Source organism: Melospiza georgiana, chromosome 9 (assembly GCF_028018845.1).
Source record: "Melospiza georgiana isolate bMelGeo1 chromosome 9, bMelGeo1.pri, whole genome shotgun sequence".
Classification (NCBI taxonomy): Eukaryota; Metazoa; Chordata; class Aves; order Passeriformes; family Passerellidae; genus Melospiza; species Melospiza georgiana.
This window is the reverse complement of record NC_080438.1, coordinates 24,272,270-24,296,879: the sequence shown is the minus strand read 5'-3', so window position 1 is coordinate 24,296,879 and position 24,610 is coordinate 24,272,270. Positions and strand designations below refer to the sequence as shown.

The window sequence follows — 24,610 nt, the reverse complement described above, 5'->3', positions numbered from 1 at the left end:
TGCACAGAGCTCCTGTTCAGCTGGAGTTCCATTTTTTGATTGATTTGGTTTTAATTTTTTTTTTTTTTTTTTTTTGCTAATTACATTGTTTTCCTAGAAAACACAAGCAAAGGTCAAGATGTTTTGAGACAACTTTGCTTTATTTCAATCAAACCTCTCAGAGTTCCCCTCCTCAATCATTCTTTTCCCTTTTGTTTCACTTCAGTGCTTCAAAGTAGTAGTGAATTCAAATAAACTTACCCATGAAATGTGCTCCTGACTTGTCCCACATGTTATCCCACACATCCCCTGCATCCCAGATGTGACCAGTGCTGAGTTTTGGTCACCCCTCATGGAGAAGCTGAGCCCCACAGTCATTGCCAGCAAATGGTGCCTCCAGGGAAGGGCTGTGCTGCTCTGTCACCTGATGCTCCCAGGTGAGAGCAACCAAAGCCACCACAGTCCTGACACCAGCTCAGCCAAAATATGCCCAGAGGAAGATGTTGGTGGCCATCAGGAGAATGGCACTGATGTTACACACGACCTTCCACTGGGGCTTCTCCTCGATGCTGGTGAGCCTGTGCTCCAGGGCTGCTCTCTCCTCCGGGGACAGCGTGGGCGCGGGGTTGGTGGGCAGACCACAGAACCACATGTACACCACTTTCCACCAGGGACGTTTGGCTGCTGCAAGAGAGAGACCAAAACCTGGCTGTTGGAATCTGCTGGGACTCTTCCCTCCCTTCTCCCAGTTTTTGGAGGTGCATTGGCCAGACTGGAGTGCGGCTTGAGAGGGACCTTGCATGGGAGATGCAAGGTGATGGAAAGAAGGGAAAAGGAAATGGGGAAAGGGGAAAAGGAAAAAAGGAGAAGGGGAAAAGGAGGAGAAGGAGAAGAAAGGAAAGGAAAAGGGGAAAAGGAAAAAAAGGAAAAGGAAAAAAGGAAATGGGAAAATGAAAAAAGGTAAAAAAGGAAAATGAGGAAAAAAAAAGAAGGAGAAGGAAAAGAAGGAAAAGGAAAAGGAAAAGGAAAAGGAAAAGGAAAAGGAAAAGGAAAAGGAAAAGGAAAAGGAAAAGGAAAAGGAAAAGGAAAAGGAAAAGGAAAAGGAAAAGGAAAAGGAAAAGGAAAAGGAAAAGGAGGGGAAAAGAGAAAAAAGGGAAAAAAGGAAAAAAGAAAAGAAAAAAGGAAAAGGAAAAGGAAAAGGAAAAGGAAAAGGAAAAGGAAAAGGAAAAGGAAAAGGAAAAGGAAAAGGAAAAGGAAAAGGAAAAGGAAAAGGAAAAGGAAAAAAAGGGTGAAAAGGAAAAAAGGAAAACAAGGCAAAAAAGGAGAAGGAAAAGGAAAAAAGAAAAAAGAAAAAAAGGAAAAAAGGGGGAAAAGAAGGAAAAGGAAAAGGAAAAAAGGGGAAAAGAGAAAAAAGGAAAAAAGGAAAAAAGGAAAAAAGAAAAGAAAAAAAAGGAAAAGGAAAAGGAAAAGGAAAAGGAAAAGGAAAAGGAAAAGGAAAAGGAAAAAAGGGGGGAAAGGAACAAAAGGAAAACAAGGGAAAAAAGGAAAAGGAAAAAGGAAAAAAAAGGAAAAGGAAAAAAGGGGGAAAAGAAAAAAGGAAAAGGAAAAAAAGAGGGAAAAGGAAAAGGAAAAGGAAAAGAAAAGGAAAAGGAAAAGGAAAAGGAAAAGGAAAAGGAAAAGGAAAAGGAAAAAGGAAAAGGAAAAGGAAAAGGAAAAGGAAAAGGAAAAGGAAAAAGGAAAATTTCTCCCTAGACCATGTACAGCACAGCCTGATTGCAGTGAGTTGATTGCACCACTCACTCATTAGTTAATTAACAAACCTCTTCCCCCTCCTCCCCACCCCAGATTCTGCTTTTAAAAATTCCTGACAGCATGATGGTCCATTTAGAGATATCCCGGCTTGTTTATTACACATGGCATGCCAGGTGAAGTGTGTGTTTTAATTGTCAGTCCTCTGCTGTGTGTATTTCACTCGCTGTTCTTTCCAAATATAACCTTTTTTGAAATATAGGATGTTATAGGGCCTTGAAAAAAGGTGTTACCCAGGAAAAAAACCTCATTAAACTGTCAACTGCTGTGTTTCACATTTCCTTCCTCATCTCTGCTAATTACCAAAATACCAAGGTATTTGTTTATAAAACCTGAGCTAGTAAAGTGAACTAGGAATTGATAAGAAATAAGAAGTAATGCTGAATAACTGCATTCAACTTAAACCCAAATTTACTCTATTGGGGAAGAAAAAAACAAGGGATTTGTTTAGATGTTCACTTTTGTTTAGCTTGGCTGTGATTGGTTCCACTGTCCTTGACTTACCAGCACATGGAAGAAGTGAAGAAATCTTGTTTGTATCTTTATTCTGAGGTTCCTGCTCTGTCACCTTCAAAAGTTAAGCTCAAAACTAGAAAGCTGCATTTTTAATAGATTTGCGAAATAAAACTCTGTCCACTCTGAAAATAACTAGCCTATGCAGCATCTCCTGCTACTGTTCTGTCCCCTGACAACTCTTTAATTTCACTTTGCTCTGCTTTCCTTCCTATTAAATACCTTTGGTAGGACACAGAGCTGTTTAATGTCTGAGTTTTAACCATGGCTTGCATCCTAAGGGAAGATGCAAAGATCCTGCTGGCATCATGGAAATGAGCAAAGTGAGGCCTGTGGGTTCATTCTAGGGCATCCACAAAGTGCCCCTGTCTGCTCCCAGGGTCTCCTGGTCCCTCAGACTGTGCTGCTGTTTTGGTGCTCTTTTTTCAGGGATCTCAGCTCTTCTGAGCCATTCAGAGGGATGTGACATCGAGGTATGTTGGGAGGACCAAGAGCCACAACACCTTCATTTGTCACATCCTTAAAACTGCAAATGCAAGCCCCAGCTCCAGAGAATGGACCAGGAGGAACTTGGGGATATTTGTGGGATCCTGGCTGTGCACTCCCAGGCACCTGAGTGTGTTTGTGCACAGACAGAGCCCTACCTTCCTCCTCTGAGGATGCAGTTTCCACCAGGTCCTCCTCATTCTGTTCTGGGTCAGGCTGTGCTGCTTCACTCTTTTCTGGGATTATGGCAGGTGCTTTTTTGTGCTTGGTCCACCACGTGAGGCCATCCAGCTGCAAAGGGGAACAGAGAGAAAGTGCTCACTGCCTGTCTGTCCCAGTGTGGCCACCCAGACGTCTCCCTCCTTGGGGGACACAGGCCCAAGGTGGTGCTGGGGCCTCTTTGGGGTGAATTCCCACATTCCCTCCTTTCCTTCCCTGGGTAAGAAGGTTGGCATCATCCAGCTGGAGTTGAAAAGCTGAGAAAAAATGTGAAATAATCTTGTTTCTCTCCTTCCATTTCTTAGAAGAACTTGTTCCATCCCTGTCTCTGAGGATTAACCCTTTAGCAGACACTGGAGAAGCAGGTTCCTATTTGCAAGGCCCATGTGATTGGTGTGAAGCAATGATGGTCTGCATCCAGAATGGCAGCCCTCCACAGGGAAGGGGAATAAAGTCAAATAAATAAAAATAAATCAAAAAAGAAGCCAAGACACCCTCTCAGGATACAGTCAGTCCCAGACAGCTGTTGTGCCCTCAGAAGATTTATTTAAAAATTCCAGATTTCTCTGATGGGCCAATACAGAAAGCCACAGAGGATGATCAGTCTGCTTTACAAATTCCCAAGTTCTGAATCTCTTATCCCAGAGCAAGCCTGGAAATCTCCCTGGAACACAGGGAGTGCCCAGGAGACATCCAACTTGCAAACCTCAGTGGCCCTTTGGCAGCTCTGGGGGTGTCCCACAGCCCAGGGCTCAGAGATTTGGGGTTAAGCCAGGCCTGATGCTGAGCTGGGCATGCCCAGGATCTCTGTGGCTCCTCTGACCCCTGGGCAGGCCCATCCACCCCTCCCAAAGGCAGAGGGGCACAGGGGGACAGGGCAGAGCTGCAGTGGTGACAGCAGGGCAGGCACAGCCACACTCAGGCCCCAGGAGCAGCTGCCCCCCTGCTCTGCCTGTGCATGGAGATGAACCTCCCCAATGGGTCACTTACAAGGTAACGTGAGCTCAATGTCTGAATTTTGCACACACCAAGCCAGGCAGCAGGAGCTTCCAGCTGACACAGAATGTTGCATAATTTCCAGAAGATTTATAGCTTTATTTAAATCATTTTCAACCAAGATGAGCATTGGGCAGGGCTAATCTTTCTTGTCATGAAGTGCTAAATTGCTTTGATTTGATGATCCTCATCTTTCTCAGGGATGCTTTTTTTTTTTTTTTTTTTTAATCATTTAGGAAATGTCACAGGAACATAGTAAAGTTTTAGGGTTCTAAAGGATTTCCAAAACTTTTTTTCCTTTTCTCTCCTCTTCTCATGTGCCAGTGAACCACTATCTCTGCACATTGCAGCAAAATCTTCAAGGGCTGGGGTGAAGAGCTGGGGTGTACCTGGGGCTTGGACTTCACCAGAGGGATGCAATTCCCAATGGAAAGCAGCACAGACACAGGAAACCTCATGGCATCACCCCACTGACCCACCCAGCAGCTGGTGCCTCTGCCATGGCCAGTAAAGCAAACCACCACCCCAGAGAGCTCCTGGTGACACCACAGCACCCTGCAGCTGTGAGCTGGGGTGGGTTTCATCATTCCATCCCCCTGAATGCACTCCTGAGATCCCCTCTCTGCTCTACCACTGCTGTGGGGCCATGGAGGCCTCCATGGGGCTCCCAAGGGATGGGGAGGGGAGGCAGGTGCTGGCAGTGCCTGGAGAAAGCAGGAAAATGCTTCACTCTGAATCACCTACAGGGAGCTGTGTCAGCTTTACTGACTGGGACCTTGGAAATGCTGCCTGAGCCCACCCTGTCCAAGGGCAGGGGAGCAGGAGGGAGCCTTGTGCTGGGTGCTGGGGAGCCCTGTGGCTCTGCCCCCATCTGCAGAGCCACCCTGGGCACTGCTGGGGGAGCCCTGTGCCATCCCTTGGTTTGCTCCTGTCAGCACCTATAGAGTTTTTGGCTCTCAGTGCCACCAAGTGATGCTGAGGAGCTCCAGCTGCAGCACCCACAGAGCTCTCAGTGCCACCAAGTGATGCTGGGGAGCTCCAGCTGCAGCACCTCAGGGCTCTCAGGGTGGGCTCAGACCAGCCCAGGGGCCTTGGTGCTCCTCCTTGGGGCTCCCCCTAAGCTGTGCACCAACAGGAGCCACTGGAGCCATGCCTCAGGACACAGGGATCCCCATCCCAGAGCATGTGGAATTGCCAATCCCTCAGCCTGTCTGGGTGAGCCCTGAGCCCTGGGGAGCTGGTGCAGCACTCACTCAGTGCTTTGTGGGCTGCTCCCCTCCCTTTTCTCCCTCACAGTCTCCTTGGGCAAGGGAGTTTGCAAGAACTCAGCAAAGTTTTCCTTTTGTTGTTTGTAAACTAGAATAAATCCTTCTGTTCCAAAATGCCATCTGGCACCTGACAGTTGTGTTTCAGCTTCACAGTCTCAAATTTAATTGTAAGCTCTTTTGCAGGGTTTTCAAGGACGGCGTGACACAATATGGACTACCTACAATGAAGACATATGAACTCTGGAGCATACCAAACAAATTCCTTGCATACTTGTTTTCCAGCACAGCATCAATCACCACAGGGATGGGAGAGTGTCCAAAACAGCAGGAGAAAATGCTACAGCTTGCAGTTCTCAGATTGTAATTCATTTAAAGCCAGGAACATTAGCTGTACCACTCTAACATCAGATACAAATCTCTTTTCTCCTTTTGCCCATTTACTATCTCAAAAGCATTGAGATTCAATATTTAAAGTTGTCCAGTGTAGATCCTCAGCTGGTGCAAAGTGACATAACTGTGCTCAACAGCTGTTCCTGGTCTTTGAAGGCAATGGAGCTGTGGTGATTTACATCTGCTGAGGTATGATCTATCACTGTATTTCCTCAGCTTTGTCTTTGCTGCCTTGTTTTTCTACTCTTTTTGCTTGACAAAACAAATGACACAATTCCTGGCTCTTGTACCATGCCTTTCATCATCCCATCCCTGAGCACTGCAGTTAAGGATGAGCAGAACCAGCCCCATGTGAGCCTTAGGAAGAAACACCCGAGGCTCAGGAAGGGAATTGATGGACCAGGAAGCTCCAGAGGTCCTTGTGCAGGACAGCCAGCACAGCATCCCCTCCCAGCACTGCCACAGGGACACTCAGGCTCTTCGCCACAGCTTTGCACGTTGCCGAGTCAATAATGACCAAACACAAAGGCCAGGTGCCAATTTCTACCCAGACAGTCAGAGCTGGCACATCCACCCTGATCTCCACCTCCTGCCCTTCCTTCCCCAAACACTTCTGTCTCTGATCCAGCACAGCACAGCCACAGACTCTGGAGATGAGGAGGCAAACCATGAGAAACCATGTCACCAGCACTGATGGTCCAAACCCACACCTCTGTTCACGTCTAGGGCAAAACCTGGGGTGAATCTGACCCAGGAAAATGAAAAATTTTGGTCTCAGTGCTGCCCACTCAGATCCCTGCCAGACAGGCAGAAACCCAGCAGTGTTGTCTCCTGCTTGAGTTAAACCCCATGCCTTCCTTTGGCTGTTCTCTGAGGAACCAGGGCAGGCCTTTCCTGTTGAAGTAGAAACTCAGTGGAATCAGACAAATAGAAATGGGGACATTTCTATTTTCTCCCATTCCTACTGAGCTGCGGAAAGAGGGATTGAGCTACTGCTTAGTGGCACAAATTTCCTGGCAGTCCATCCCTTTTTCCTTGTGGTGGGAAGACACTGAGGGGCAGGGGGCACATGGGATGGCCATCACAAATACCAGATGATTGATCTGGGTCTCTGTGTCCAGCCTTTCACTGCCACAGCCTGTATAATTAATTCTCATTCATTTTCTACAGCAGAATCTCTTACACAGGGGTCAAGCACTGAGCTCAGCACTATGTGGGGTCCATGGCATACCAAAAAGTTATCCTGAGCATCTCTACTGAGATAATTTACCCCAAAAAGCCCAGCTGATGTTAGTTCCTGGCCAGTGCTGCCCTTCAGCAAGCTCTCCTCCCTCCCTGGCCACGTCTCATCCTTTGTTCCTCTGGGATAACTGCACACAGCTGCTTCAGACAGAATCCTGCCCTCCCTGACCATCCCCCTGGCTCTTTGAAGGATGTGTTAAATAAGGTCACTTACATCCAGCACCTATAAACTCACACATTTCAGTAGAAATACCACTGAAAATCTCCCCTGGGGAATCTAAGATTGTACCTTCTCTTTCTCTAATTCTTTTATAGTCGGGTCCATGCTGAACTGCCCCTCCTGGAAGATTTTTGAAATGTTTCCATACCCCTGAGGTCAGACTAAAAAGCCTGGAGGTGCTGGGGCCAGTTTCTCCATCTCCTGAACTGCTGGTTTGATGCTCCCTGTTCACCAGCGCTGTGTTAATGCATCTTATCTTGCTGTTGCTGTGGGCAGGGAGCTCTGCACATGTTTAGCTATCACAGGTCAGATGATAAGTGGGAACTCATTAAACCACAGTAATTAATTGCTGGCAACCATCTGGCCACCCCTGAGCAGTCATGAACAACGTAAGCAGCAGAACTAATGGTGCCTCCTTGCCAGTATTTCTCTCTCCCATGTGGATCCTCTGATAGCTAATAAAAGCTGGGAGTTTATCTCCAAGCAGACACAAAGCCAGCCTCTCTCCCCCCTCCTCTCCCCTATCTGAGCACCTGCTTTCATGTAATCTTCAGGAGCAGGGTCTCTCTGACACCTATAACATTCCATCAAACATCCATGGAGCTGGTTAATGCTTTACAAGTTATGAGGAAGCAACAGATTGATGCCATTACAGCATTTTCTCTCTCATGCAGTTAGGCAGGAAAAAATAGGTCTTTTTAATCTATCCAGTAACCTTTGCTGAGAGGTAGGTGGTGGATTTGTTATATTGGCAGCTGCTTTAAAACTTGGGACTGGGAAGAGTTGCTTGAAGGTTTTATAATATAAAACTTCCCAACTCTGCACCATTTTAATGTGCTAAGTAAAAGAAAGTTGTGCTTCCCTCAAAGTTATTAAATTTAATTGAGATCACATTGGGACAAAATGTTATTTTCCTAAATGCCCATGTTGCAAAAGATATTAATCTTGTTTGCCTGCAAGATTGATGCTGGCTCTGCTGAAGCAGGCTAGATGCTACAATTAGATATATTTAATTCCTCCTCAGCAGTGCTCTGTAATGTGATTTCATCTCCTTCCCCTTCTTCTTTTCCTTCTGTAGCAGTTATGATGGGCTGTGGTGTCTGCCCAGCTCTGGGCCCAGCATGGGAGCTCACACTCAATTTGAAGCACTCAGAGCTCAGCAGCATTAACACTCTGTGATCTGGGGAGCAGGGAGAGCTGAGCAGCAAGGGCTCCTTGGCAGCACATGCATTCCACACCATTTCCTGGCCCCTGCAGGAGCAGGGAAGGGTAGACCCCAGGGAATTTGGGTGTCCAAACGGGGGCTCTGGTGTCACTGCAGTCACTTACCTTTTCTTCAGGGATGGCTGGGGTGCAGAAGCTGACCAGGAGGATGACAATGGAGGTGAGGCCAAAGAGGATGAGGGCAAAGTAGAGGTAGTGCACGTCCTTGAGCACAGCTGGCCTCCTGTCCTCCTCCCCACAGGACGGGGCACTGTAACTGAACTCCAGGATCATCCGAATCACGCCAGCAACAAAGCCAACCATGAGGCCCCAGAAAGCACCCTGAGGAAAGGCAAGCACAGAGAAAAGGTCACTGCAAGTTACCTCTGGTTGTAGTTTTCCCTCTCCTCTCCCTCTTTCCCAAGAGTTTTTATGCCTGATGGAAATCCACACTGAGGTGCATCAAAGCAGAATTTTTTCTGGCAAAAACCCTCATTTTCTCTCATTGCCCTTGAGCATGGAGCACACAGAGCACAAACAATGCAAGAATCTCCTCCTAACAACACCCCTCCAATGAGCCTTTGACACATCATCCCTAAATGGCAGAACAACTTTCCTTTCATGCTTTCAAATGGGACTGCCAAAAAGTACCACTTGTAGTGACTTAGAAGCAAACCCACAGCCACCAGAGCCTGGGCTAAGATCCACTAATGCATGCCAGGAAAGGCTGTCCTATTGTCACCCTTGAGCTGGACAGCCTCAAAGGCTAAGTACTGAGGGAAGAGATATCTATTTATTTTATCAAATTAAACACACGCATCAATTGGTTGTTGGCACTTCACTTACAGACTCATTAACCCTCTTGCAGAAGATGGCCAGGATGAAGAGGGCTGCAATTGGTGGGCTCAGAAAGCTGCCTATGGACTGAATGTAGTCAAAGAGCTTCCCACTGTTGGCTGACTGAACCATTGGGATCCAGAGAATGCTGATGACCACGAGGATGAGGGTGAAGACTCTGAAAGAGAAGGATAAAATTGAATTGGATCTGTAGATGAATTTGCAGCAAAACACACTCCCCGTTGCTCTTGGAATTTTCTAAAAAAAAATCCACAGATCACTCTTGAGAATTTTTCCTTGTGTACACAGGAAAAGAGAAAATTGTTCTCCCAATGTGAGCCTGGTGTGACATGGTCTTCAATGACCTTGCTCTTGGACATGACAGAAAGAGGGAGCTGGTGGCTTGTGGAAGCAATCTTTCTGCCACCATTCCAAGCAGGTAATGTTCTCAGTCTCTTGCCTTTACCAAATTCCAACTCGTTTGCTACTTATTAAAATTGTGTTTGGGGTCTCGGGTGAATATTGAAACCTTCCTCTGCCTTTGCACTGCGTGGCCCAGAGGTTTGTCCAGAGTGCTGAGCAAGAGGGTCCTCTGCCCACTCTGCCATGGTGAAGTGTGAGTTTGCCTGCAGCCTTCAGCCATGCCTCAGCACAGTTTAGACCTTAATGCTCATCACCGGAGAGCAAAACCTCCACACTGAATGCAGCCTAAATTCTCCTGTCTGGAGGAGAACTTTGTATGCCCCTGATAGAACCCAGCATCAAAGCTCATCTGCAAAGGACACTACAACTTATCACAGAGACAGAAAGCTGGGAAGCTCAGCTCTGCACTTTCCCCTGAAGAAAAAATAAAATTAAAAAAAAAAAAAGTAATTGCAACATATCACTCCTGTCTGATGCAAAAATAACATTTTTATAGACCTCTGGTGACAATGACTCAAGAGCACTTTTGGCTTTTCTAAAAGTTACGTTTAAAGCAGTTTTTATAATAAGTTTAGAGAGAAGAGAGGCAATTATCTGCTTAGCTCAGTGGAACACTCAGAGTTTCTCCTTGACCAGGCCTATCCAAGATGAAGCTGGAAATCACAACGCTCTTTCCCAAGCTGTCCTCCTGCTCTGTATTGCAGGCACCAGATTTTTCTCAGTGATTCCAGCCCGGAGGATGCAAAAGCTGCTCTCAGAACAGATGATGGGAGGAACGAGACATAAATAAATGCAAAGACCTGCCCACAATCATCAGCTCCTGCTCGGAGGCCTGCTTGCGGACCCGCTGCCAGATGTCCAGCACGAAGAGGGTGCTGCTGCTGTTGAAAACGGAGGTGAGGGAGCTCATCAGGGCTGCCATCATCACTGCAATCATCAAACCACGGAGCCCTGCGGGAGATAAACACAGAAGGGGATTCAGGGCTGGGCCTCCAAGCACTGTTTTTCCATCCTGCTGTCTGCTAAGATTTCCACATCCCTAGGATGGGTAAGGGCAGCCTGATCCCCCTGCCCTGTGCAGAGCCTGGCCCAAGCCAGCCCCACAAGGGTGTTCCTCACCATCAGGCATGAGCTCAATGACCAGTTTGGGGTAGGCAATGTTGGAACAACCCACAGCAGCTCCACAGATCCTTTTGCAGACCTCTGGGTCCACGCAGGCCACTTCATCTGGGGAACACAGGGAAACAACAGGGAGTCAGTGCAAACCCCACCGAGCCATAGGTTGTTCAGATCAAGGCAACAAATCCTGCAATCCTTGTGCAGTTTCATATAAATTCAGAGGTGGAATACAGCTACAAAGAGTGGAGCTGGAAAATGTTTTATATCATATAATAGAGGTGAAACTTTGAGATGACATTTTGAAATTCTGTTCAGGATACAGCTGAATCTCTCCTGGGTGTTGCATAACTGTAATCCTTGATGATTTGTCACTTGTGGGAGCTGGACTGTTTCCATGAACCTGTCAGCTGGGTTCCCAGGGATGCTGGAGGCTCACCTACTCCTGTTTAGGAAATCTGGGAAATAGGCTCTTTCCTCTGGGAGTGATCCTTCTAACCAAGTTATTCTTCCTGGAAAGGGGAAGGCTCTGGAGAAACCAGCAATGAGAGCTCCTTGGGATATAAGGGAGGCTCGTTTAGCCTAATCCACCAGGACCTAAATGAGTTTGTGTGGGAGGTTGCTAAAACTCTCCAAGATACGAAATGGATGTAATCCATAGGATCTGAAGGACAACCTCAGTGCTCCATGAATTTAATTTCACTGACTCCCTCCAGATAGACAGATGAATGCAATGCCCACAGCATGGAGTTATGGCAAAGTATGGCTATTCTTGGCGATTTCTGCCACTGTGGGAGAACTGGAGGTGGAGGGAGGGCTTGGGAACACCATGGTGCAGCAGGAATCTCTATGAACATGCCTGCAGGACAGCAGTTTCTGAGATGTAAAAGTGCTGTAAAAGGCAGATCCCGTGTGGGATTAGTGGTCACAGCAGGATGGAGCCCCGTGTCAAGGAAGATGGGAAGGCTTACCTGGAAAAAGAGCTCTGCTGATCATTCCTGGCATGACCAGGAAAAACACGGGGAAGAGTTTCAGATATCCTGCAAACACCGATCCACCTTTGGCATGGGAGAGGTTCTTGGCAGAGAGAGACCTCTGGACCATCACCTGCAACCAGTGCAGAAAGGGAGCAGAGAATGAGAGAGCAGCACAGCAGAGAGAGCAGGGTCCATTCCCTCTGTCTCTCCTTCTCAGGGATGACTTTCAGCCCACAGGATCCCAGGGTGTTTTGCATGCCAAGGACAACTTTCCCACCTTACTGGCTGCAACCTGCTGCCACCACTCAGAGCTCAGTCCACAGGCTGCAGGAGAGGGCAGCGTGGAAATTTCCTTTACAGGAATAATTTCACCCTTGACTGAAATGAAGCCACCTTGAGGGCTGGAGACAGCAGCTGTGTGGCAGCAAGAGACAGGGGATGAAGCAGGCTGTGGGTGTTTTGGTAAAAGCTCAGTGGCGGGGTTTCATAATTGTCCCGTCTGAAAGTACAGAAGCACAGTGTCTCGAGAAACACACTCAGCTTTCCTTGTTTGTAGCTTGAAAAGGAACAAGGGACATGAGACATCTGGGAATATGAATGAAGGAATATTGTCTGGAGGTCTGCCCAAGGTCACAGCACAGCCAGCTCCAGATTCACATTTTTATATCCTTGTCATGATAACTGCATGAAGACTCCCAGTACTCACCAGCCCACAGTGGGATAAAGATGGATGAAAACAACCTGTTCTCACTGCACTAAGAAGTGCATAAAATTAGCAGCCTGCTGAGAAGGTGGAAGGAGTGAGACATTCTGGTCTAGACCAGTAAAAAAAGTAGCAACTCCTGCACACTGAGGCACAGTGATTTTTCAGCTTACAGATCCACAGCCTGAGGAGTGGACTGAAAATAACACTGTGGTGGTTTGTCTGCTGAGGGAAAGGTTTTATTTACCTGGTCAGTGCACCAGCACCAAAGAGCCACCACTGTGAGGCCAAATACAAGGCCAGGCCAGGGAATGTCTCCTGTGATGGGATCCCTGAACAAATGAAAGGCATCTGCACGTGGGAGGTGACAGTCTGTGTTTGGGACCGTGATCTTTGGGATTGCTGCGCTGTATTTCTCCTTAAGTCCTTCATACCAGCCGACTTTTTCAAATCCTGTAAAGAAAGTGGAGTGATTTAAGGGCTGTTGCATCATGCAAAGTTATTATCTAATCTGAGTCTCGTGATTACTTTTCTTTTATCTTCCTCTTATCTCCTTTACTTTTCATTCCACCCTTGCTTTTTGCAGTCAAAGTTTCTACAGAAGTCAGCTGGATTTTGCCCAGAGTCCTTGTGGTTTAAACAATACATTCTGGAAGAGGATCAATGCAGGAAAACCTCCATGATCCTAATCCCTGCAATGTCATCAGCATCTAGATTTTTCTTATACACCCTCTAAAAGCTAGAGCAGGAAAGTATAACATGAAAAAAATATATACCTAGTTTAGATATTTCTGTTTGCCAAGAAGGCTTAAAACAAAGACTGATGGTGTCATTTCCTTGTTGCTCTTTATTTTTTTACAGCTCTCAGTTGCCCCCATATGAACTCCCAAAGTCAACAGTGGAAGTCCGCAGGGTTACTCTGAATTTACATGGGCCTACTGACAGCTAAATTTGGCTCTGAGAATGTGATGTTCCAGAGTTCCTTAGCAGCTCCAGTGAGGTGAAGATATCCAGAGCCTCACCTCCATACAGTTAGTGCAAAGGATGAAGACAGTATGATGGCTTGGAGAATGAGACTTGTGCTGGCACCACTTCTGTGAGTGGTTCAAACTCATTTCTGCACCACACATGAAAGGGCAAGGCACCTGCTAAGGTCTAGTGGCCTTGGGACCACTAAAGTGTCACTGCAGGTTCCCCTTACCTATGAACATGAGGACCAAAGCTCCCAGCACCATGATCAGGGTCTGCAGCACGTCTGTGTAAATCACAGCAGTCAAACCCCCTGCCAGGAGAACCAGAGACAGCAGTCAGTGTGTCACCATGCACAGGGAAACTGGTACCTCACCTGGAAAAAAGCTTTCTTTAGCCCCAGCCCTGGGATTGCAGGACAGACCCACTGGGAGAAGCTGGCACTGAGCTGGTCCTCTGGAGCCCACAGCTGTCACAAGCCCTCCCATGAGGAACAGTGTGGAAGGTTTTCCATGTTCATGAGAGAACTCAGAAGCAGCTCAGCATCTTGACAGCTAAAGTTGGTAATTTTGCAGAAAGGGAACAAAATAGCAAATATGGGCAGTGGTAACTTCCTGCACAGAGGGAGCCCAGAGCCTTGTGCAGTGTTAGAAAATCCTCTAAAAACAGTGATGATCCCCCTTTCCCATGGGGAGGAAACAGCGATGGTACCACTTTCCCATGGACCAAGAGGAAAGAGGGGAAGAGTCAAAGGTCTCCAACAGCTGGGAGTGACCAGGCAGGTACTACCAGCAACTGGGGCAATCTCCCCCTCAGCCCAGAACCTGAACACTCTTTCCCCTCTGCAGGAAATGGGAAACTTATATCCTAGGTTCCAGTTCATAATGTGTCCTTTAAAACCAGCTATTTACCAGCTATGGTGTAGACAGCAGTCACTGCTAGCAGGACCACAGTGGACAAGTAGAGGTTCCAGCCCAAAGCAGTTTGGATGAACAATGCTCCAGCAAAAATGTCTGTCTGGAATAAAAAAACCAAGGGCAGTCTGGCGTTAGCAGTGCTCCGTGCAAGGGAAATCTAATAAAGCAGCCTGCAGCCCTCTGCGGCTGGAAGCACTGACAGGGGAGGACACCACCAAGGTGAGCTAGAAGGAGAAGAGCTGTTGGGACTCTTGGCTCTGAACCTTGTTTTGCTCTGAGGAAAAACTTTCCTCCAGGTCAGAGTTTTCAGGATTTGGGAAAGCAGCAGGGTGAAAATGAAGGTGCTACGCCAAGGGACTAAAAAGAAACCAGAATAAAGATCATCTTGAGCGTAGAATCCTGGCTGGCACAGAGGACTGGTGCAAGCTGTCGCTTCTTTTGGTGACTGAGAACACATCCCTGGATATCAGAGCCCATGTATCCACAGGCAGACACAGGAGGGAAGGAGGGGGAGATAGCAGAGACCTTATTCTTCCCAGGGTTGCCTCTGGGTGGCCTCATGGTCCACAGACACTCCCTCTTGAAAGACTCCTAAAGAGTCACTGATATCTTGTATTGTATTGTATTGTATTGTGTTGGTTTATCTGAGAAGGTCAACAGGTGGTTTTTCTGTTCATGCAGTTCAGCACATTAGAGTGACTCCAGAAAAACAGGTTATACCTGCTGAGGACCTCACTAGAAATACAGAAATTCCCATCAGTTGTGTTTTGTTGGGATCTTCTGGCAGAGTGACACCAGAAACCGGATAAAACCTGGAATTACACAGATAACATCATTCCAAATTGCAGGAGGTGATATGGGAGATGTTTATGTTGGGAAAGCAAGGTAGGAGGACACCTGTGAGTCTGGTATGGGGTGAGATACAGGTGAAGACCTTTGCCAAGGGATACAGAAGGGATGGGGCAAGAATTCCATTTGCTGTATCTGAAATGAGCGCCTTAAAAGCAAAGAGCCCTGACCTCTGTGGGCCTGAGACACGACAGGCACAGCCAGCACTCCACAGGAATCCCTGCCCCTTCTGGGGTTTGGCTTCCCAGCAGGAAACACAGCCACCTCTGTAGCCATGCAGGATAAGCCCTCTGACAACAACTATTGAGATCTCTGTTTTCTTTGCAAGCCAAGAAGACTCTGCAGTACCCTGGCTGTTGACCTACGCTTGGGCAGAAAGCACAGGGAGAAAAATCCTTCTTGTAACCAAGTGCCTGCTGTCCAGCCAGCCGCTAAATGAGCTCTCCACAAACAATAGCTGTGCTTAATAGAAAGCACCTGTCATGGCCATAAAGTGCCCCAGCCACATCCGTCAGCCACGCGTGAATTGGCTGCGCAGAGGAGAAACCACTGGGATGAAACAGCGCTGATGGGGGCCAGGGTCCTGCTCTGAAAAGCACTGGCAAATGCTGCTCTGCTGAAGGTCACTCTGAAAGACAGCTCTGTTTCATACCTTGTCTGCGTGGCTGTGCTCACTCTGGGCTGCTGCAGGAGAGAGTTGCTATTTATCCCTCACAGGTAAAGAGGATTTAAGTGCCTTTTTGCAGGACCTTGCTCGCTCTGTCACCCAGGGCTGTGCTCCAGTCCCACAGAGCAAAGCTGGAGGCAGTGGTGGCAGCAGGGGGTGACATGACCAAGAGCTGCCCATTAGAGGGGGAATTCTATCTCACAGTCTCAGCCTGGAGCTCCTCTCAATGCCCCTCCCAGGAGCAGAGACATAATGAGCCTGGGAGAAGGACCTTGAAGCCACATGAGTGTTTTATCTCCAGTCAGTGTCTCCCAAGGCAATTTGACATCTGAATATTTCAGAAGGGTCTAGTGAAAACTGGCTTGTGCTGACCTTGGGATAATCAGCTGGAGACAAAAGGACTGACATCTTCAGTCCCTATAATGGACTCTCAGACACACTCCTCTCCCTCCAAGGGCACAGGTAGTTCTTAGTAAATATCTGAGCATAAGTTCTGTTTCTTTGTGAATGGCATTTAAAAGGGGGAAATACACAATATACCCAGTGCACTGGGATTTGGTTACCAGCAGGGTACAATGCTACAAGCAATTCAGAAAAGATGCTGCATTTTGTCTTAAGCCAGACCCTACCTCCCTTTCACTGTACCCTTTTTGTGCAACACAAGTGAGAAAGAGAGAGGAACAACCATAAAATACCTGATGCTGAAAACTCAACTACAAGAACAACAGCAGGTTTATGATAATTTAAGAGAATTTCATCTCTACAAGATGAAGCCAGCCAGATTTTCACATGGGGTAATGCAGCCCTTCCTCTATCACTGAAGCCTAAGGTTTGATGTGATAGAAGAGGAAAAGCAGGCAGACAGCCCAGGGTACTTACACTGTTTAGTAATTAGTTGCACATCCCTGTAAAGTTCTCACTGTGCATTGCTGTTTAATGAGAGCTCTGTCTCTCTCTTAGGAAAGGTCTCCATGATCAATAGAGAGGCAAGAGCAGCACACTAACACACAGCAGCTGCTCCTGGGAGCAGGGCTGGTCCTTTCAAGGAGCTCTCTCTGAGCAGCCCTGCCCTGTACCAGGATGCCCTCTCCCTGCCCTAGACATGAGGAGGGGTTCAGATGGATACGTACGGATATCCTGGTGAATATGTAGAGAATCAGGGACAGCACAGATGTGTAGATTTGCAGCCTCTGCCCTCCAAACCTCTTCTTCAGGTACTCAGGCAGGGTGACAACTCCTGCTGCAATGTAAACTGGCACGAAGATCCAGCCCAGAGCCAGCAGTGGCCAGATGGCCTGTGAAAGAGACAGAGAATAAAGGCACAGGACTCAACACGTGGGAACAGCTTTTCCCCCTGTTCTGGCAGTAGCCGTCCTAAGAAATCAGAAAGGTACAGTGCCATGTGATGTATTTGAGGGTCACCGTCACATTTTCTGAAAAATCCCTTCGCCAGGATTTCTTCTCCTGGGAAGCTGAGACGCCTCAGGGAAAAATGAAAACAATCATTATCTGATTGCGTCTCCTGTGTTTTACTGCTTTGGAATGTGGTTTGGACATTGTTTACCAACCACATTGGTTTCATGTGAATTGTTTTAACTTAATGACCAATCACTGTCGAGTTGTGGCAGACTCTGAGGAGAGAGTCATGAGTTTTTCATTATTATCTTCTAGGCTTCTGTATATATCCTTTATCTATTCTTTAGTATAATTTAGTATATCATCATATCATATCATATCATATCATATCATATCATATCATATCATATCATATCATATCATAATAAATTAGCCTTCTAAGAACATGGAGTCAAATTCATCTTTCCTGCCCATGATGGGGGACCCCAAAAATACCACATTTGAGAAGCAGACTGAGTTCTTCTCCCTGCTCAGAAGATAAGCCAGCAGCTGGAGGAATTATTACAATTCAGCTAAAAGCTTTTGAAGATCCCCGCCTTAGGCCTGTATTTCTCTCTGTCACGCGTGTCCCTTCCTCTTCCATCCCCTGGTATTTTGAGCAAGGTGGTGTATTCTGTTGCTCTGGTTCTCTGAAAGGTGGTGGTGTATTTGGTGGCCTTTAAAACCACTGATGCTGTGGCAGTGAAGAGTTAAGTGATTCAGAGCAGGATGGGAGCATCTGTTTGTTGCTTGATTAGCAAGTGATGAGGCTGAGGCAGCAGACTGTCCCTGCGGAGCATAAAAATAAGCAACAGCAAGATTCTGCTGGGATGTTCTCCTTGCAGGCTGGTGCAGATGTGCTTCTGTCACTGGTAGATAAAGAGCCACTTTAGTTGCTTTGCCACAGGTGAAGTCTTTTGGAAAGTGTAAAGGCATTCCTCATGTATTTCTTCTCCATTTCCCAGCAAAAGCCCGAACAGGAGAACTTAAAGGTCAATGAAAGCCATTGGATCATCAAACCCCACCTCCTGGTGGTCCCCAGCCATTTTCTTTCATCCTTACATTTATTTTGATCAGTTATTTAATTTCTCAGAAAAAAACCCTGATCCCTGTGAGCAAAGATTGTGACTGATTGGGAGCAGCCGTGGCTCCTGCAGTGGCAGAGACTGGCTGTGGTGAAAGATGCTCCTATGATCCCTCCAGCTGAATTATGTCCCAGGGCACAGGGAGAGAGTAATGGCATGTGTAAGTTCTCTTCCAAATCTGAAATAAATTAATCTGAACTCATGAAGTTAGATTTGCCCTGAAACACAATCTTGTCTTCATGAGCCTCTAAAGTGACTTGAATAGATTTCCTTTGAGAACAACAATATTATGTCCTACATGCACCAAGCTGAATGCAGTCTCTGTTTTCTTCACAAAGGATTTAAGGGTGACTTTAATGATCCAGAAAAAAACATTGCAGTGAATACATACCCCATGAGAGAGCTTTTGGTGGGCCCTGCCTGTGCTTGGCACTACTAACACTCTCTGCTGAGGCAGGCAAGAGATTCAGAGTTAGGTGAGTGATGCTTCTTGTGAGATGCTTCTGGCACTAATCTCACTCCTCATCAGCTGAGAAATTTCATTAGCACCACACACCAAGGGCCTGGTTTTCATGCTCTTGTGTGCTGTCAGTGGCAATTTTCCAGGCCACTTCAACAGGGCACAATGAGTCCTGCCTTCACATCCAGATGTTCACCCCAGAGGTGCCACATTTGGCAGCTGCCAGGTGAAGAGAGTGCTGCTGATTTTCATGGATTTACAGTGAATACAGGAGCACATGCTGCATCTTTTTGATTTTTTTTTTCAGCTCCTTGCACCCAGAATCCTGTGATTATCCAAATACCTTTCCAGCATCCATAATCTTTTATTTTAATCTTCACAAGTGCGGACTACAGCTTAAAAATAAGGCTGTGCACCACCGGGAAGGCCAAAGAGCTAATAATCCCAGTGAATTCCACTTAAAGTAAAATAAAGATCTCATGTTTCCGAGGCTGTCGGAATGTCTGCCGGCTTCTCTCCTGAGAGTTGAACACTTGTTGCTGCTGGTGCTGTTAAACACCTGATTTTGGAGGGAAACCCCCAGTCCCTGCGTGAACAGTGACATCTTATTTGGGATGACAAATAAGAGCTGACACTCACGTTCCACTCGAAGCCCCCGACGGCGATGCCCCCGGCCGCCGCCGTGCCCGCCAGGCCGATGAAGGAGCCGCTGCCCACGTCCGTCGACATCAGGGAGGCTCCAATCTGGAACACAGGGCACAGGGATGCAGCTGAGACACTCACCTGGAGGCACTTCCCTATCAGCCTAAGCATTCCCCCCACCCATAAAGTCTCTTTCCCCGGGATCTCATCTCCTTGTGGTTAGGCAGCTGGGTGCTGACGCAGAGTTGGGTTTTCCTTCGCCGCTCCTCACCTCACCTACATTTTTATATGGTAAAGCACACCCCTGCTCCCTTCCACTGCCCCCACTCCAGTGCAAAGCTTAATCTCAGAATCAGGGCTCACTTTGCCAGTGGTTCTGAGAAGCACACCCGCTACAGGGGCACAGCAGAGGGAAGGGAGCCTGGTGACACCACAGATGCCTCAGTGTCCATGAAACGTGGTGGATTTCTCCATTCCCTGGTTAGGCAGCCAGCAAGGTGCCATCTCTGACCCTGCTGACCCTTGCTCTGCCTCCACAGGTCTTGCAACCTAATATCAGGTATTAGCTGAGGCTATGTAATGCACAGCTGAAACCTGTCACTCTGATAAAAACAATAATAAAATGCAGATAAGCCAGTCATGTAACTCAAGGTGAAGGCCACAAGGAGCTGAGCCTGCAGGAGAGCTGCAGAGGTGGAATCAGCTCTCACAAACAAATCTGAGAAGTGAACAGCATTAGAGGTTGTTCTAAACTTAAAAGAGTTCAGAAGAGCTGACATTTACCAAACACCCTCTTCAGCCACCTGGGGTTGGAGCCAAAAGCAGGGACAATGTTTTGGGATTTGTTTGGGAGATTTTTTTAATAGAAAAAAACCCCAGATATCTTGTTTAAAATAACAAGATTGAGGAAAAAAAATTCAACTTTAGTATCTTTTAATTTTCCCCCTCCTAATTAGAGAAAACCACCAAGCTAAGCTTTTGCATTAAATGTCACTTGGCTGAAGCAGAAGTTTAAAGAACATTTAAGAAATGACAGATTTTAGAGAGGTGTATGTGTCTCTGGTGGAAGAGGCTGAAAATCCAGCCTAGTGAATTTATGGGCAATGCACAGCCAAAGGAAAAAAAGAAAAAACCTGTTTTGGTTGGGAAGTGCATTCTGTTACCCACGACTCACTGGAGAGATATATGGTTCTAGAGTCTGGCATTGGCTGAGAAGAATCTTTATTCCTGTGGCATTTTTATTTCTTTCCAACTCTAAATTATCTTTATATGTACCTTTCACTCCCAAGAAAAGGCGCCTTCAATAGATTATTTTTTCCTTCACAGTGAAGATTTATACTTCAGTGGTTTGAAGTTTATATCCTGTACATCGTTAGTCAATAAACTCAACTCAGCTCTAAAGAGCTCAAAGTCCTGGGATTAGGGATTATTTCTGATTTAGTGCTTAAATGCTCTTTACTGGATAACACATTCCTAGATTACCTAATGCTCTTTTGACTTGGGAGCATCAATGGAGAGTTCAAGCCAAGAAGTTTCCAACCCAGGTAGGCAGCCAGCATTCCCCAGCTTTCATCAGTGGGAACATTTTTATTGCTGACTTTAAGCAGAGAGACTGAGAGTTGGAAAACCCTGGAGGTGCTGAGCTACCCCTTAGGCCTGGCAGCTCCATGCTGCAGCCCACTGGCAAAGATGGGTGTGATGATTCCTTATGGATCCTTCACCTGTCCCCTTCACCTCAAGACTACAGTCAGAATATGTAAAAGCTGAGTCCCCTCACCAGACCTGCTCTCACACTTGGAATTGCTTTCAAGCCATGAGAAACAGAGGGAAGCATTTCACTCACAGGCCACCAAGACATGGATCTTCCAGCCAGAAAATATCCTCCAACAGTGCCCCGGCTCGCTCGTACCGATGACTGGAAGCACAGGAAAAAGAACAGGAATAAGTGTTTTCCTCCATTCACCCTCCTTGAGTCAGACCAAGCCAGGAGAATCCTAAGTGCCTGGCCTCAGCACCAGCTCCAGAATAGTTTTATGGATCTGTTAGGTATGCCAGGCTTCACACACTGCTTCTGCCCCTTTTTGTGCAGGCTTCTGACAGTTGTGCTGTGGAAAGAAGCTGCTTGTACCTGTTTAATGACTTCTCCCTGCATGTACCAACTGGGAAAGAAAAAACAGTTCAGCCAAGCAGAGCACAGTAGGTGTCTGTGACAGAGGCCTTCACCAAACAACATGAACAAATCATTAGGAACAATCTTTCCAAAGTTTTTAAGGTCCCATTTTAGCCTTCTCCAGCACAACCTTGGCTTTTCTTTTGCCTCCTGCCTGTCCACACCCAGATGTGAGACTGCTCTGCAGCACAGGAGCTGAGCATCATTCTCAGAACAACCACCAGGGAGTGATCCCACAGTTGCCCCCACGTGGGGTGGAAGTGAAGACCCACAGAAGGATTCCTGTCACCCCCAAATTTGCTCCATAGGCCCTGAGGTAATTTGTGCAGAGGATGCCATTTGCAGGCAAACCCCTTTGTGCCCAGGAGGAGTGCAGGGAGCAGCAAAGCCTCTCTGGCTCAGGCAGACCCAAAGCAGGCCCCTCAGGGACTCACCCATATCCCCACAGCGAGGATAAAGACGAAGTACAGAACCACCACGACGATGTCTGCCACTGAGAAGGCGGCTGCTGCCGTGCCCCCTGGCAGCCCAGGCAGCTCTGTGGTGCTTGTGCTGGGCTGGCTCATGGCTCTGAGCAAACTGATGGTTTGCTCCCTCACCATGGACTTAAATGCACGTTGGCCTTCATCGTTTCCCTTGTAATAATTAACAGGGTCAAGAAGGTGTGAGTGGGGAGCAGAGGCCAGGCAGATTGTGACTAACATCTTTCAGCAGGAGCTTGGTCTCTGTGGCTCATCAAAGAGGGTCACCACACAGCTCTGTGGTGTGAGGCTTCCTGCCATTCCCCCTCGTGTCCATTTACCAGTGGTCCTTTCTCCTGCCCATTTACCCATTGGTGACACCCACTGGGATGTAGGAAATGGTTCTGCTTTGAGGTCTGCCTGGAGAAGGCTTGTGTCCCACAGCCAGCTCTAGAATGGCTCTGCCAGCCCCAGTAGGACCCTTGTGTGCTAGAACATGGGCAGGAAGGAGGAGCGGGCTGGACCTTGTGACATAATCAAACTGTGAACCCAGGTCCCCAGCAGGGACATTTCTCATCCTGGTTTGCACCCTCCAGCATGAGCCCTCTGAACCAGGGCACAAGGAGTGGGTCATACCAAACCTCTCCTCCTTTGCTGGGACAGCTTTGGGAGGATCATGAAAGGTTCCTACTGGAGCAGGCAGAGCCTTTCCAGAGTCTTCTCCAGGCAGACCCCAAAGCAGAACCATCTCCTACATCCCCCAGCCTCACCCTCCGTGGTCCCTCACCCCGTGACAAATCACATGGGACATTTTAAACTGAGGTGAGCTGTGCTTGATCTTGGTTTCAAGGGAGGCATCAAAAACTCTCTCTCACTTTGTTCTATTCCCCTCTCTCCCAGATTTTTCTTGCAAATGCAGGCTACCTACTTGCTCATTAATTGCACAGCTAACATGAAGCCCACATCCACCCCTGCTCCCCAGTCTGAGGCTCCCTGGGAGCAGAGCCTCCCTGTAGGCTCATTATCCACAAGAGGCTTTTCAAAACTGAAATGTTTCAACGAGCTGAAGTACGGTTACCAGAAATTAAATATCTGGAAGCCTAAATCCCCTGGTATAAACAGGCAGCTCTCCCTGCACAGAGCTGATTTACACTCACCCACACACTTCTCCCTCTTAACACCTCAGCACCTGGAAGCAAAAGACACTTGCCTAATCCTAACATGCATTAAATACCTGCTCAAGAACGAAACAGTGTCTCCAGTCTTCCCAAACCAGGAATGCTCCTCCACATGGGAGGCCCAAACCCAAGTACCTGCCTGACCTAACCCTTCATCCCACCTTCCTATACTGCTGTATCTGCAGCAACACTTGGAAACACTTGAAAGGTTTCACCCCAGCCCAGCAAATACATCCAATAATCCATTCCCAACAGCCATGAGCTACCACAAGTCCATTGGACACACTGGGATGACACAGGCTTATGGCAGCAGGATGTTGTCAGGTGTTATTACACAGCCTGGACCATCCCGAACTGCAGTGGCCAGCCCAGTTGCTGGGCAGGATTGCAGCAGCTGCACCTCAAACATGGACAACACCTCGAGTGCCTTTGTGGCAGTCCTGTCCTCACTGCTCCATCCTGTTCAGGCAGGAGCTCCTCTGCTCACCACTCGCAGGACAAGCTGCAGAGGAGCTCTCCTCCCTAGGGATGTGGCCACTGTCCCTGCCACAGCCAAGGCAATGACACATCCTGCTGCTGTGTGGCTCCCTGCCTGCTGCAGCAGCCCTGGGCAAGAGGCAGGTGCACAGTGCAGGGTCCCAGCAGCAGGGCAGTGCTTATCTGCTGCCCCATGCACTGCTGGGTCAGCACTGGGGGCCCTGCACGCCCAGGACATGCAGTGCTCCTTGCTCTGGGTGCAGATGTGGGAGCTCGCATGCTCAGGAGACAATAAAAATTCATCACAGCTGACAAACAAACAAACAGCCTCAGAGTGAAAGACGTGTCAGCAGCATAAGCCCAGGATGTGGGATCTGGCTGATCTCTGCTGATTCTGAGGGTGGCAAACTCTGTCTCCCACTTCTCTCCAGGGACCTGGCGAGGGACTTTGAGTGTGCAGGTCACCTGCTGCAGCAAACCCACCCTCCCAGCTGGCAGAGGGCTCAGAGCCTCTTGGCCACACAGGCAGTGCTGAATTTTGCTTGCCCAAAGTGAAGGAATGAGTTGGTTTGTGTTACTGTGCTGGTGGGAGTGGTGGTGGCAGCAGAGGAAGTGCTGGGCACGGCAGAGAGGGGTGAGCCAGTGAGCACAGGGGACAAAGCCATCCCCACAGTGTGTCACCCACAGCAGGATCACCCGGCAGAGGTGTTGGCTGCACTCATGGGGGCAATTCCTCAGAGAGCTGAGGAATACAGATTTTCACCCTTTCCCCATTCCTCCCCTCCTGAGACATCGCTCCTGTACCTTCCCAAAACCATTCCTCCTCCTCCTCCACCCACCTCCTGGTGCATGCCTGGCTTTATGCAGTGTTTTTGTTGTCTTGGTGAAGGCTGAGAGCAGGGCTATCAAACTGGGGGCAGAAGACACCCCTGAAGCTCACATGGGGCCTCCTTGTCTCC

At 47.8% G+C, this 24,610-nt stretch overlaps 1 protein-coding gene across 1 annotated transcript; it reads right to left on the bottom strand.

Moving 5' to 3' along the window:
- Positions 1 to 454: 454 nt before the first annotated feature.
- On the bottom strand, positions 455 to 22,206 carry SLC5A9 (solute carrier family 5 member 9). The gene is made up of 14 exons (XM_058030108.1): positions 21,970 to 22,206; positions 21,209 to 21,280; positions 19,363 to 19,467; positions 16,914 to 17,078; positions 14,262 to 14,367; positions 13,583 to 13,663; positions 12,629 to 12,834; positions 11,673 to 11,808; positions 10,705 to 10,812; positions 10,386 to 10,536; positions 9,172 to 9,340; positions 8,452 to 8,667; positions 2,946 to 3,078; positions 455 to 663 (listed from the first exon to the last, which is right to left on the bottom strand). The coding sequence occupies exons 1-14, from the start codon at positions 22,135 to 22,137 to the stop codon at positions 455 to 457; spliced, it is 2,025 nt and encodes a 674-aa protein (XP_057886091.1). The 5' UTR covers positions 22,138 to 22,206.
- Positions 22,207 to 24,610: the final 2,404 nt, after the last annotated feature.

Bases quoted from the DNA above. Each gene is read 5' to 3' on its own strand.
- SLC5A9 (XM_058030108.1), bottom strand. From the start codon at position 22,137: ATGGTGAGGGAGCAAACCATCAGTTTGCTCAGAGCCATGAGCCAGCCC. The intron at 3,079-8,451 runs GTAAGTGACTGC...TCCCCTTTGCAG, and splicing joins CAGCCATCCCTGAAGAAAAG to CTGGATGGCCTCACGTGGTG. The intron at 664-2,945 runs GTAGGGCTCTGT...TCTCTCTTGCAG, and splicing joins TGCATCCTCAGAGGAGGAAG to CAGCCAAACGTCCCTGGTGG.